Here is a 15634-nt window from a genome sequence, read left to right as displayed (position 1 = left end):
AAAATATAATTAGATTGGTCTTTTTCAAAAGGGGAGAGAATTGGGAAAAAAATCTGGCCAATAAAATCTTCCTCACACAAGTTTGAACCAAAAATATAAAAAAGCTGGATGCAATCAGTAACTAGGAATTGACTGTGGAGAGAAAGACTTTTTCTGAACATTAGTTGATATCTGTCCTAGTCTTTCAAAGCTGAAAGTAAATTTTATTGTCAAAGTACCTATATATTACTATAAACAACCCAGAGATTCATTTTCCTGCAGACACTGATTTCTATTGCATTTCTTGTATTTACTGTGATTGCTCACAAGAAAATGAATCTCAGGGTTGTATTTGGTGACATATATGTTTTTGATAATAAATTTACCTTTGATCTTTTGAACTTCAATGTTTCAAGTCAAAGGTATTTTAATAGCATAAAACTCTTCAAGTAGGTTAAAAGGTAGGCACATTATAGAAAGCCAAGGGACCTGTAACGTGCTGTAGTGTTTGATATTTTATTAAAATTATGCTTGTCTAGAAATTAATATCTAGTTGGTAGTGTTCAAGTGTTGTTATGCCTATGAAGGTTCTCAGTCATCGTGTATGAAGCAGTAGTAAATCAAGGCAGCTGGACTTGCTGTGTTCTCCGAAGACTTTTCAACTACTCACCCGAGGCTTCTTCAATTCTGATGCACTGTGAGTAGTTTTCCGGTTTATAATCTCTGTGAGTTGTTTAAAGATACTGCAATCAGATGAGGGTTGTAGAGGCAATGAGAGGGGCATTAGTCTTATCTTTGCATGAATGGAGGTGTGAACTGTTGTGGAGACACTGGAGTCGAGGTGTGAGAACTGCATTGAAAGTGTCTGATAGGCGGAAAACTGGAAAACCCATCCCTGAATAAAGGGGCTACGACACACCTATCAACTACTTACAGTGCAGTCCGAACACCTCTACCCCGGCTCAGAACTGAAGAAGCCTGGTGACTGGTGAAGTGTCTTCTAGACAACACAGCAAGATTTACTATTGCTTGATATGTTATCATGTTAGTTACATGGATGTGTGATATTTTTACAGCAAATTTTGCTTTCCATAGAACCACAGAACATTACAGCACAGAAACAGGCGTTTTGGCCCTTCTTGGCTGTGCCGAACCATTTTTCTGCCAAGTCCCACTGACCTGCACATGGCCCATATCCCTCCATACACCTCTCATCCATGTACCTGTCCAAGTTATTCTTAAATGTTAAAAGTGAGCCTGCATTTATCACTTCATCTGGCAGCTCATTCCACACTCCCACCACTCTCTGTGTGAAGAAGCTCCCCTAATATTTCCTTTAAACTTTTCCCCCTTCACCCTTAAACCATGTTCTCTGGTTTTTTTCTCCCCTAGCGTCAGTGGAAAAAGCCTGCTTGCATTCACTCTATCTATACCCATCATAATTTTATATACCTCTATCTAATCACCCCTCATTCTTCTACGCTCCAGGGAATAAAGTCCTAACCTATTCAACCTTTCTCTGTAACTCAGTTTCTCAAGTCCCGGCAACATCCTTCTAAACCTTCTCTGCACTCTTTCAACATTATTAATAACCTTCCTGTAATTCAGTGACCAAAACTGCACACAGTACTCCAAATTCAACCTCACCAATGCCTTATACAACCTCACCATAACATTCCAACTCTTATACTCAATACTATGATTTATAAAGGCCAATGTACCAAAAGCGCTCTTTACTACCCTATCTACCTGTGATGCCACTTTTAGGGAATTTTGTACCTGTATTCCTGGATCCCTCTGTTCTACTGCACTTCTCAGTGCCCTACCATTTACCTTGTATGTTCTACCTTGGTTTTTCCTTCCAAAGTCCAATACCTCACACTTGTCTGTATTAAATTCCATCTGCCATTTTTCATTCCATTTTTCCAGCTGGTGCAGATCCCTCTGCAAGCTTTGAGAACCTTCCTCACTGTCCACTACACCTCCAATCTTTGTATCATCAGCAAATTTGCTGATCCAATTTATCACATTGTCATCCAGATCATTAATATAGATGACAAATAACAATGGACCCAGCACTGATCCCTGTAGCACACCACTAGTCACAGAACTCCACTCAGAGAAGCAATCCTCCACTACCACTCTCTGACTTCTCCCATTGAGCCAATGCCTAATTCAATTTACTACCTCACCATGTATACCTAGTGACTGAATCTTACCAACGAACCTCCCATGTGGGACCTTGTCAAAGGCCTTACTAAAGTCCATGTAGACAACATCCACTGCCTTCCCTTCATCCACTTTCCTTGTAACCTCCTCAAAAAACTCTAATAGATTGGCTAAACATGACCTACCATGCACAAAGCCATGTTGACTCTCCCTAATGAGTCCCTGTCTATCTAAATACTTGTAGATCCTATCTCTTCGTACTCCTTCCAATAATTTACCTTCTACCGACGTCAAACTTACTGGCCTATAATTTCCTGGATTACTTTTAGAGCCTTTTTTAAACAACGGAACAACATGAGCTATCCTCCAATCCTCTGGCACCTCACCTGTAGATACCAACATTTTAAATATACCTGCCAGGCCCCCTGCAATTTCAACACTAGTCTCCTTCAAGGTCTGTGGGAATACCCTGTCAGGTCCTGGGGATTTATCTACTCTGATTTGCCTCAAGATAGCAAGCACCTCCTCCTCTTCAATCTGCATAGGTTCCATGACTTCACTACTTCTTTGCCTTATTTCCATTGACTCCATGCTAGTTTCCTTAGTAAATACAGACGCAAAATATCCATTTAATATCTCCCCCATTTCTTTTGCTTCCATACATAGCCGACCACTCTGATCTTCAAGAAGACCAATTTTATCCCTTGGTATCCTTTTGCTCTTAATATATCTGTAGAAGCTCTTTGGATTACCCTTCACCTTGACTGCCAAAGCTACCTCATGTCTTCTTTTAGCCCTCCTGATTTCTTTCTTAAGTATTTTTTTGCACTTTTTATACTCAAGTACCTTATTTGCTCCCTGTTTCCTATACATGTCATACATCACTCTCTTCTTCTTTATCAGAGTTCCAATATCCCTTGAGAACCAAGGTTCCTTGTCCTTATTCACTTTGCCTTTAATTCTGACAGGAACATACAAACTCTGCACTCTCAAAATTTCTCCTTAAGAAGGCCTCCCACTTATGCACTGCCTCGGAAGGTAGTGGAGGCCAATTCTCTGGATGCTTTCAAGAAGGAGCTAGATAAGTATCTTATAGATAGGGAAATCAAGGGATATGGGGACAAGGCAGGAACCGGATATTGATAGTAGTTGATCAGCCATGATCTCAAAATGGCGGTGCAGGCTCGAAGGGCCGAATGGTCTACTTCTGCACCTATTGTCTATTGTCTATTGACATCCTTGCCAGAGAAAAACCTGTCCCAATCCACGCTTGTTAGATCCTTTCTCATTTCTTCAAATTTGGCCTTTTTTCCGGTTTAGAACCTCAACCCAAGGTCCAGATCTATCTTTATCCATGATCAAGTTGAAACTATTGGTGTTATGATCACTGGAACCAAAGTGTTCCCCTACACACACTTCTGTCAAAAAGATGATATTTTAATAAAAATCTGTTATTGAGTTCAACATGTTGATGTCACTGTTTTGTTAAGTGCCTCCAGTCAGGGATGAATTTCTAGGCAAAAATGATTCCACTGCACCAGCCCTATAATGTAGTTTAAGCCTAAGATTTTGCATTGACTCTGATGTTAGAGAATTAAATTTCATTTTCCAACATGAATCAGCTATATAAATTACTTAATTATGGCATATGCTCTTCATTCAAACCCACAATACTAACCTAGCATTCTCTTGCAATGTAATATTAAAAAGGAAAGTTGCTTTATTGGTGAAATCCCTCTTTTTAAAATATCTGAAGATTGCAGAGTGAATTATAGAAAGATAGTTGGATGATCTTTAAACTGCAGATAGTTTAACTTCTCCAAATTGAAAATAAGAAACAAGAAAAAAAACACAAAGAATAGTAAATAAATAACGTTGTTTCTAAAATTAAATCATGAAGCAATTTCTCCAAAGGTTCAAACTAGAGCAGAGTCTCACAAATCAGAAAAATCTCCAGAGCTAGATCAATTACATCATCCTGCAGTTGCCCGTTGTTCCTGATTACAATCAATAAACTCTTGTTGGGAATATCATCAGGTGAAGATTTCAGATGTAATATCCACAAGAAAATGAATCTTCATATATAGTGATATACATGTACTTTGATAATAAATTTTCTTTGAACTTTGAATTAAACAGATGTTTATTACACACCAAGTTACCTACAGCAAATCCCAATGCAGTCAAGATGGGAACCAAGACACTGATAAACATAGTTGATGAAAATGAGAGATTGGCCATTTATGCAAATAGAAAGTCAGAATGCAAGAATTAATACTGTTAAGAATGGTTTGGCCAGCTTTCTGGTTTGCCAGAAAGTAGAGCAATATGGGTTTGAATTAAGTTGAAAATTATCCAGTGCTAGCTTAGAACTGCACAGTATACACACAGGAAAAAGGTTACACGCAGATTTATACTTAGAATTTGATTCTGAGGAAAGGGTGATTATGTAAATTAAATTCTTGAACTGAATGGCCCATATATACTACTGATAATATATTCTGTATTAGAGCAAATGTTACCTTTTGCAAATAAAATGTCATTATGTAAATGAGATTTTTGAACTGAATAGCCCATATATACTACTGCGAATATGGTCTGGTGTTAGAGCAGTTGTTACCTTTTGTATTTTGTTAAGCAGTTCTGGAACTCCGTTTAGATGAGAGTTTATTCTATTATAGTCCCGATACTGAAGAATTTTCTGCAGCAACTCAGGATCTCCAGTGCTGACTGCCTCTTGCAGAACTGAAGGGAATAAAACATTACAGCTGGAATTAACAATTAGTAGTGCACTTACCTAGTTGAGTTACCTGTTAACTTTTAATGTACCAACAACAGCAAAGCGGATTTATTTTACATCGTTAATGGGCACTTTGCAGGAAAATTATCAAATATACAACAGTCAGCTGTGCATGAAGTGTGCAGTTGTGCACAATTAAACAACGGACTGGTGAAGACATCTCCACAAAAATCCCCATTGCACATCAATGCAAAGGACAAAATCAAAATATTTGTAAGAGTTTTCCCCAGAAGTGTAGAGTGAATCCTCAGCATGATAGATGACAATCTTGAGCCAATTCAATTTACTCCACGTAGTATCGGGAAATAGCAAAAAACATTAGATACAGCAAAGACTAAGGGCTCTGACAACAATTTGGCGATAGGACTGAAGACTTGTGCTCCACAACTTGGTATGCTCTTGGTTGGCCAAGCTGTTTCAGTCGGCTACAACAATGATAGTTTCTCGACAATGTGGAAATTGACCAATTGTCCCACAAATGCAACCCAGCCAATCATCTCCCCATCAGCCTCACCTTTATCATCAGCAAAGTAAGAGAATGGCTAATTGATAATGTGAAGTCATTTTGATCCTGGCTCAGACAGTCCTGGTCCAAATATGATCAGAAGAGCTGAACTCCAGAGGTGAAGAGAGAGCAATTGCCCTTGACATTGAGGCAGCTTTTAATGAAGTATGACATCAAGGAGCCCTGGCCAATGGAAATCAGAAGGAAAAACCTCTGCAGGACGGAATCATATCCAGCTCAAAGGAAGATGGATGGAGGTCAATCATCTCAGCCACAGGACATTTCTGCAGGGTAGTGACCCAGGCACAACTTTCTTCAGATGCCTCATCAGGGCGACACAGTAGTGTAGTGGTTAACCCAATGCTGTGCAGCACCAGCAACCTGGGTTCAATTCCCACCATTGTCTTTAAGCAGCTTGTACATTCTCCCCATGATTACATGGGTTTCCTTCACCAAGAGCGTGGCGTTACAGAACACAAGCCTTCAATTCCACTGCCGAATTGTTGTCAGAGCCTTTAGTCTTTGCTGTATCAAACTTTTTTTTAACAGTTTCTCGATACTACATGGAAAACTGTGGAAGGAAACTGGGTGCTCAGGTTTGGAGGTTGATTGGTGTTGTAATCTGTCCTACTATTAGGTCAGCATTGCTGGGTGGCATGCCTCAAAGGAATGGTTCCACACTGCATCTCAACACATAAATAATAACCTTCATTCAGCTGTAAGGTCAGAAGTATTCTGATGATTGCACAATGTTTAGCAACAAGCACAATCCCTCATATCACGAAGCAGTCGCTGATACAGTAAAGTGTTATGCTGACCACCGTGCTACTGTGTCACCTATGTATTTACCTATGTGACTACAAGAGTAGGTCAGAGGCTAGGAATTCTGCAGTGAGTGACTCATCTCCTAATTCCCCAAAGCCCGTCCACCATCCACAAGCCTCAAGACAGGAGGGTAATGGAGTGGATGAATACAGCTTTAACAACACTCAGGAAATGCGACACTGTACAGTACAAAGCAGCCCATTTGATAGGCACTTCACCCACAACCATTCATTTTCTCAACCACCATGGCATAGCAATAACAGATTGCATTACCTACAGGATTCCTGGCGGCAACTCACCAAGACAAATCCCATGATGTCTACCAGCAAGATGGACAAGGGCAGCCAAAGGAGAGGGGAGCATCACTATCTGGAAGATGCTCTCCAAGCCACACACCAAGCTGATTTGGAACTATTTTGCCATTGCTGGATCAAAATTCTGAAACTCTTTCAACACCAGCATTGCACCTGTACCCACACTTCAACGACTGCAGTGGTTCAAGAAGGCAACTCAACAACTTCTCAAGGGCAATTAAGTATGGGTAATTAAATGCTTAGGGTTAGGTTAGAGAATTCCAATCATTCAGGACCCTCAGTGATGAAACTTCTCATCTCATTCTTAATTGCCTGCAGTTTTCTGACACTATGACCTCAGGCTCTAGATTCCTCAGCCAGGGAAAACATCCTTTCTGCATCCAGCCTGTTGAGTCCTGTGAGAATTTAAAAAGTTTTAATGTCGAAGACACAACTACTGATACCCTAATCCTTACCATGTTTCACTTAATCAACACCCATCCCCACTCAGTCCTTCCCAATGGAAAGAATTTAAAAATCCTTGTGTTCACAACTCTTCCAAGGCCTTTTCAAATATAGACCATAAGACATAGGAGCAGAATTAGGCCATTTGGCCCATTGAGTCTGCTCCACCATTCAATCATAGCTGATCCCTTTTTTTCTCTCCTCCTCAACCCCAGTTCCCGTCCTGCTCCCTGTAACCTTTCATGCCATGTCCAATCAAGAACCTATCAATCTCTGCCTTAAATATACCCAATGACCTGGCCTCCACAGCTGCACGTGGCAACCAATTCCATAAATTCGTCACTCTTTGGCTGGAGAAATTTCTCCACATCCTTGTTTTGAAAGGGTGCCCCTCTATTCTGAAGCTGTGCCCTCTTGTCCTAGACCAGGGATGGCCAACCTATGGCGCATTCGCCAAAAGTGGCGCATTGCACCCCAGCGATAATAATAAAAAAGTAAGCCTACTCATGCAAAAAGCATTAACCAAAAACTGATTTGTAGAGAAAGAATCTATAATGGGAATTCAAGTAGCTTAGAGCTAGAAATGGGTTTTACTGAGAATAAATCTAAAACTTAGCAATTTATTTAGCGATTTTATTATTTCATGCACATCTTGTGGCGAATGTCATCTTCTTTCACATTAATGTTTTCAATTTTAAAAAATGTTCAATGAGTCAAACTAGGAAAGAAGGACTTTTGTTCTGCAGTCATTCCATAGCTGTTCAATACACGTTTGATACTTATTTGATCCTGAGGCGCCAGACGTCTGCACCAGCGGTGTGTCGCAGGTTTTTGCCAGTCAGTTTACAATTGACACTCGTGCGCTACGGAGTTGTGCTTTGTTCGTCCTTTGTGAACATTTGCAGTTTTGTACTTTTTTGAAAATTAAGCTTTGTTTTTACATTCAGTTACCCATCACAGCGCAAAAGAAAATGAGCAAAAGAAAAGCAGAAAGTGATTGTAAGCGTGAATTCAATGAACAGTGGGAAAATAAGTTCTTATTTATAGCAAGTCTGTCAGGAAAACCGTTGTGCATTGTTTGTGAAAACACTTTCTCACATAATAGAAGACATGATCTTAAATAGACACTATAAAACACAACATCAGACTGAAATAGAAGGAAAACTGAAGCTAGTGCCTGAGTTACGGAAAGAATATGTGATGAAGGAAAAGGAAGAAATCAAAAGAAGACAAAATATATTTGTTAGAAGTCTCATTAAGGTAAGTAATGTTTATGTTGTTTTTATATTAAATCAATATATCATATAAAAATGCTAAATATGTCTGTATTAACATATTTTTACAAGAATTGAATGGGGGTACAAGAGTTGTACGGTGCATCTGAACTCGTGCGTGAAAAAAATGACGCATGGAATCTAAAAGGTTGGCCACCCCTGTCCTAGACTCTTACACCATGGGAAACATCCTTTCCCACATCTACTCTGTTTAGGCCAGAGGTCAGCAACCTGCGGCTCCGGAGCCACATGCGGCTCTTTGATCTCTGTGATGCGGCTCCCCGTGGTTTGTTAGCTTTTGAAATGTAATTCGAAATTTGAAGATTATGGTGATCTTGTACAATCTGAAAACTTTGCGGAGACACCGTTTCCTGGCACATCCGAACCGGCTCACAATTAGCCACCGTTCCGGCTAAGGGAGATAGCCTACGGGGGTTTGTGAGTACGTGTCTTTTGGAGCATCCGCGCCCACGGGGACGGGTTGAGGGAGGCTTTAAAGCAAGGCTGTTTAGTTCGAATAAAGTTACCTTTGACTGCAGTCTTTATTTTAGCGCTGTGTGTAGCACACCGCTACAACGTGTTTTTTTTATCGCTATTAATATACATCACAACTGCCAATGCCTGACACCCGCCAGTGCGCGCATTCTTTTAATTCTTCGATCCAAGGTAGGCTACCTATGGAGTAACCTTCAACCCAACCTCTTTTTTTCGGAGTTCAAAATGTTTTTGTTGCATGCAGAAATGTAATTTCGTTTTCTCTGCAGGAGTTCATCAATTTCATAAATGCAACACATTATAGTTTGTTTATACATAGCATAAAGGCAAAAAAAACCCGTTGTATGCAGTGTTATTTCATTTTGTGGCTCCCAGCGTTTTCTTTTCTGTGGGAAATGGGTCCATATTGGCTCTTTCAGTGGTAAACGTTGCCGACCCCTGGTCTAGGCCTTTCAACATTCGAAAGGTTTCAATGAGATACTCCCTCATCCTTCTGAATTCCAACGAGTACAGACCCAGAGCCATCAAACATTCCTCGTATGATAACCCTTTCATTCTTGGGATCATCCTTGTGAAAAAGCTGCAACTTTCTACAGCTTTACAATTTTCTCTTGCACTCTGTCACTGCACAATTTTGAACACACCCCTATGTTTCATCCATATTTAGGAGCAGAAGCTTACACTTCCTCATAACTTTTCAACCTCATAACTTTTTAGTAACCTGTTAACTCTTTAACCAGGGTTCCCCATGTAGACCCATTTTGTCTCTCTCTGCCTCAGTATGTATCATGTCCAGTTTCTACACTGAATGTATTGTATATAAATACATGCTTGTACTTTACATACAATGCTTGGTAAGTGAGTGCTGTAGCCTTTCTGTGAAAGGGCTGTGAAACTTCTTTGCTTCTCAGTCACAACACTCCACCACAAAGGCCTTGGTGAAGCATGAGGGAAGATCTAATGCTTCAGCTATTAAATATAAGATTTTGCTTAAAATAATAGTTACATTTAATGTTGTACACAACCTCTTATAAAATTCCGCCCTTAATTTTCTCTTAACAAATCCAGAGGGAAACTAGTCGGGTATTCATTATGGGGACAATGAGCCCACATCCACTGTATTTTGTTGGTGACTGAGATACTGCCTGGTTTGCTTAATAAAAAGTTTCTCTTCTGAAGTGTCTGTATTGCTTACTGGTTGCCATTTGACCACAGACACCAAGGACGTGGTTTGCAAAGTGCCGTTCCCCACATTACAAATTTCAGTTCTGCCTATGTTGTCAGAGGCTTGCACTTCCTCACCAAGTGAGGAAAAACAGAGCACAAAAATAGAAAGGAGAAAAGCAGATCCAGATTGACTGTTATAACTCCCCTGACTTACACAGTGGCATGCAAAAGTTGGGGCATCCCTGGTCAAAATTTCTGTTACTATGAATAGCTAAGCGAGTAAAAGATGACCTGATTTCCAAAAGGCATAACGTTAAAGATGACACATTTCTTTAATATTTTAAGCAAGTTTACTTTTTTATTTCCATCTTTTACAGTTTCAAAATAACAAAAAAGGAAAAGGACCCAAAGCAAAAGTTTGGGCACCCTGCATGGTCAGTACTTAGTAATACCCCCTTTGGCAAGTATCACAGCTTGTAAACGCTTTCTGTAGCCAGCTAAGAGCCTTTCAATTCTTGTTTGGGGAATTTTCACCCATTTTTCCTTGCAAAAGGCTTCTAGTTCTGTGAGAGTTTCAATGATGTTCAGGTCAGGGAACTGTGAAGGCCATGGCAAAACCTTCAGCTTGCGCCCCTTGAGGCAGTCCATTGCGGATTTTGAGGTGTGTTTAGGATCATTAGCCTGTTGTAGAAGCCATCCTCTTTTCATCTTCAGTTTTTCTTTTTACAGACAGTCTAATGTTTGCTTCCAGAATTTGCTGGTATTTAATTGAATTCATTCTTCCCTCTACCAGTGAAATGTTCCCCATGCCACTGGCTGCAGCATGTGATCGATCCACCCACATGCTTAACAGTTGGAGAGGTGTTCTTTTCATGAAACTCTGCAGCCTTTTTTTCTCCAAACATACCTTTGCTCATTGTGGCCAAAAAGTTCTATTTTATCTTCATCAAGTCCACAGGACTTGGTTCCAAAATGCATCAGGCTTGTTTAGATGTTCCTTTGCAAACTTCTGATGCTGAATTTTGTGGTGAGGTCACAGGAAAGGTTTTCTTCTGATGACTCTTTCATGAAGGTCATATTTGTGCAGGTGATGGGGATTTGGAGGGGAGACGTTGAGCATAAAGTTTCTCTTTATGGCGATGATCTTTTACTTTTTCTATCAAATCTGACTACTTCCTTACCCCCAATGTTTTTACTTCTTAATAAATTGAGTCAGCTTTCCAGTTACAAACTTAATTTACACAAGAGCATACTCTTCCCAATCAAAAGAGAAGCACAAGCATTAGTATTTCATGACCTCCCTTTTTAAGTAGTTAATCAATTCATTTACTTTGGTATTACAGTAACAAGGAACTTCAAGAATCTTTTTCAAGAAAATTTTGCTAATCTTTTAAATTCTACAAAACAGAGTTTGACACAGTGGTCACCCTTCTCCATGTCTCTGGTAGGTTGAATTAATGTTATCAAAATGTATATCCTTCCTAAATTTTTATACTTATTTCAATCTTCACCAATTTTTATTTCTGAAGTTTTTTTTGATTCGTTAAGATTCTATTATTTCTTCCTATCTATGGAAGGGCAAACATTCCAGACATAATAAAGCTCACCTTCAAAAATCTAAAAAAGGAAGGCAGTATTGGCCTTGCCTAATTTTCATTTATATTATTGGGCAGCCAATACTCGTAAGCAATGGAGTTGAACTCTAGTAAGGATCTCTCCTTTTTTCACTTCTTGGATCTGCACTTCCTTGCCACTTTCCTAGACTAGTTGTTAATCCTCTTATTAGACATACTTTGAGAATATGGGCTCAGTTCAGAAAATATAATGGCCTTCATGGTTTCTCTCTCTCTAGTCCTATTTTACACAATCATCTTTTCCTACCTTCTATGCAAGACTCAAGATTTCATGATTGGTACAGAAAGGGCATTAGGTGGTTTGAAGATCTTTTCACTGATAATCATTTTGCAACTTTTCTACAACTGCCTGTAAAGTTTAACCTACCTAATACTCATTTCTTTAGATATCTACAAATTAGACATTTCATTAACCCTTTAATATCCGACTTTCCTGAGATGCCTGAGAAAAACGTTGTGGACCTGTATTTTTGTATTGATCCATTGGGTAAAGGTTTAATATCTACTATTCCTGTTAAGTTAGTGGTCTTGAGGCGTTGCCCCCTTCGATAAGATTAGAACTGCCTGGGAGCACAATTTAAGTATCTGATGTGGTTTGGGATTCAATTCTTAAGTCAGTTAACTCAACCTCTTTATGTGCTCACCACTACCTTTTGCAGTTTAAGGCTGTACATAGGGCTCATATGTCTGAAACTAAATTATCGCGGTTTTATCTTGACATTAGTCCAGTTTGTGACAAGTGTAAAGGGGGCGAGGCTTCTCTTATCCATATGTACTGGGCTTGTCCTAGTCTAGAGAAATTCTGGAGAGAAGTTTTTTTTTAAACTTTATTCCATATTCTTAATTGCCACTTAGAACCTAACCCTCTGATTACACTTTTTGGCACCTTGGGTGAAGTAGACATGCATCTGAGTCCGACTAAACGTCGAACATTATCTTTTGCCTCTCCTTTGGCTAGAAAGTTAGCTCTTCTTAGGTGGAGAGATGTTGCCCCACCCACTCATGCTCAATGGCTTAATGATATTATGTCCTGTTTAGACCTTGAAAAGATTCATTATTCACTTCTCAATTCAGACATAAAGTTTCATAAGGTGTGGGGGCCTTTTCTTGAATACTTTCATAACTCCTCTTTAGATTAAGTTTATCCTTTTTTTTGTTCTATAATCCCTTACTTTCAGCTTTTTTTCCTGCAAGTTTTACAGTTTTTTAAATGTATATTACATTATAATTTTGGTAGTAGGCATTATAGTTTCCTTTTTATATATATTTACAGCTCCATGGGGTCGAACGAGTCCGATTAACTTTTCTTTTACACATTGAAATAGTTGGCCTGGAGTTTTGTAGTGGGAGGGTGGGGAGGACACTAACTTTATATGATCTTACTTTGGGTGATTTTTCCTTACTGTTATGAATTATATATTAGACACGTTGTTTTCCACTGTATAAATCTCCATTTTGTTGATGGTTTTTTTTGTTGTTGTATTGTAGAAACTCATAAAAAAATTATATTAAAAAATATTTGTGCAGGTGTCGCTGCACAGTAGAACAGTGCACCACCACTCCAGAGTCTGCTAAATCTTTCTGAAGGTCTTTTGCATTCAAATGGGGGTTTGATTTGCCTTTCTAGCAATCCTATGAGCAGTTCTCTCGGAAAGTTTTCTTGGTCTTCCAACCTCAACTTGACCTCCACCGTTCCTGTTAACTGCCATTTTTTAATTACATTACGAAATGAGGAAACGTCTACCTGAAAACACTTTGTTATCTTCTTATAACCTTCTCCTGCTTTGTGGGCATCATTTATTTTAACTTTCAGAATGCTAGGCAGCTGCTTATAGGAGCCCATGACTACTGATTGTTGGGACAAGGTTTGAGGAGTTAGGGTATTTATAAAGCTTTGAAATTTGCATCACCTGGCCTTATCTAACAATGACTGTGAATAAGCCATAGCCCTAACAAGCTAATTAAGGTCTGAGACCTTGGTAGAATTTATCTGAGAGCTCAGATCTCTTGGAGGAACTCAGCAGGTCGGACAGCATCCGTTGACATGAGCAGTCAACGTTTCGGGCTGAGAACCTTCGTCAGAATAGTTTCGGTCCAAAACATTGACTGCTCATTTCAACAGATGCTGCCCGACTTGCTGAGTTCCTCCAGCTTGTTTGTACGTATCGATTTGACCACAGCATTTGCAGTGTACTTTGTGTTCAAATCTCTTTGGGTGCCCAAACCTTTGCATGGTGCTCCTTTCCTTTTATGCACTCTAAAACTGTACAAAACAAAAATAATACACTAATCTTGCTTGAAAAGAATGTTTCATCTTTAGCTTTATGACTTTTGGAGATCAGTTCATCTCCTACTCATTTAACTATCCACAGTAACAGAAATTTTGACCAGGGGTGTCCAAACTTTTGCATGCCACTGTAACATGCTCTTTTCAATCTTAAAAACACAAAATGCTGGCAGAACTCAGCAGGCCAGACAGCATCTATGGGAGGAGGTAGTGACGATGTTTCGGGCCGAAACCCTTCATCAGGAGTGAAGTAACATGGTATGGTCGAGGGGGGATAAGAAGTGGGGGGAGGGATGAAGTAGAGAGCTATTAATTATTAGTCATTTAACTATCCACAGTAACAGGCTGTTACGGGCCGAAACGTCGTCACTACCTCCTCCCATAGATGCTGTCTAGCCTGCTGAGTTCTGCCAGCAGTTTGTGTTTTATTTATTTCCAGCATCTGCGGATTCGCTCTTTTCAATCTTACTCGCTTTCCCTCTGAACTGTGCGGGTGTGTGGCCGCGCAGTAACTGCAATGATCCTGCGCACATAGCTTCTGTTGCCACACAGTGGGAATTTTCTTTTATACAATGTTAATATGATTTTGAGATCCGTGTTAAAATAATGTAAAAACACCAATTTCAGCTGCTTCCATTGAGCAAAAGGTACTGCAGGATTAAAGCCAGGACCAACAGGCTATGGGACAGCTTCTTTCTACAAGCCATTAGGATCAGAATCAGAATCCTTTATTATCGCCAAGTATGAGGACACATACGGGGAATTTGATGTCGGTTTCCCTGAGCTCTCTCTGTACAGAATTAAAAGCAAACAAAAACAATAGTGCAAATAATCATAAACTATATACAATGAGGTCCACCCCATTGAATATACAGGTGTACTTGATTTATAATAGACTAAAATTCAAGTGTTCATAAGACTGATGGCATAAGGAAATAAACTGTTCTTGTTCCTATTTGTCCTGGCATACATAGAAACATAGAAAATAGGTGCAAGAGAAGGCCATTCAGCCCTTCGAGCCTGCACTGCCATTTAGTATGATCATGGTTGATCATCCAACTTAGAACCCTGTACCTGCTTTCTCTCCATACCCCCGATCCCTTTAGCCACAAGGGCCATATCTAACTTCCTCTTAAATATAGCCAATGAACCAGCCTCAACTGTTTCCTGTGGCAGAGAATTCAACAGATTCACCACTCTGTGTGAAGAAGTTTTTCCTCATCTCAGTCCTAAAAGGCTTCCCCTTTATCCTTAAACTGTGACCCCTCGTTCTGGACTTGCCCAACATCGGAAACAATCTTCCTGCATCTAGCCTGTCCAATCCCTTTAGAATTTTATATGTTTCAATAAGATCCCCCCTCAATCTTCTAAATTCCAGTATAAGCCCAGAGGATCCAGCCTTTCTTCATACGAAAGTCCTGCCATCCCAAGAATCAATATGGTGAACCTTCTCTGTACTCCCTCTATGGCAAGAATGTCTTCCCTCAGATTAGGGGACCAAAACTGCACACAATATTCTAGGTGTGGTCTCACCAAGGCCTTCTACAACTGCAGTAGAACCTCCCTGCTCCTGTACTCAAATCCTTTTGCTATGAATGCCAACATACCATTTGCCTTTTTCACCACCTGCTGTACCTGCATGCCCACCTTCAATGACTGGTGTACAATGACACCCAGGTCTCGTTGCATCTCACTTTTTCCTAATCGGCCACCGTTCAGATAATAATCTGTTTTCCTGTTC

General features: G+C 39.8%; 1 protein-coding gene across 1 annotated transcript in view; it reads right to left on the bottom strand.

Annotated features, from left to right (window-relative positions):
* ankrd13a (ankyrin repeat domain 13A) overlaps positions 1–15634 on the bottom strand; it is a 63846-nt gene that overhangs the window by 35882 nt on the left and 12330 nt on the right. Inside the window, exon 3 of the mRNA XM_059987920.1 lies at positions 4769–4893. Coding sequence (XP_059843903.1) covers positions 4769–4893 — 125 coding nt within the window. The remainder of the gene's footprint in view (positions 1–4768; positions 4894–15634) is intronic.

Source organism: Hypanus sabinus, chromosome 13, assembly GCF_030144855.1.
Source record: "Hypanus sabinus isolate sHypSab1 chromosome 13, sHypSab1.hap1, whole genome shotgun sequence".
Taxonomy (NCBI): Eukaryota; Metazoa; Chordata; class Chondrichthyes; order Myliobatiformes; family Dasyatidae; genus Hypanus; species Hypanus sabinus.
Note: the sequence above shows the minus strand (reverse complement) of the source record. Positions and strands in the feature narration are given on the sequence as shown.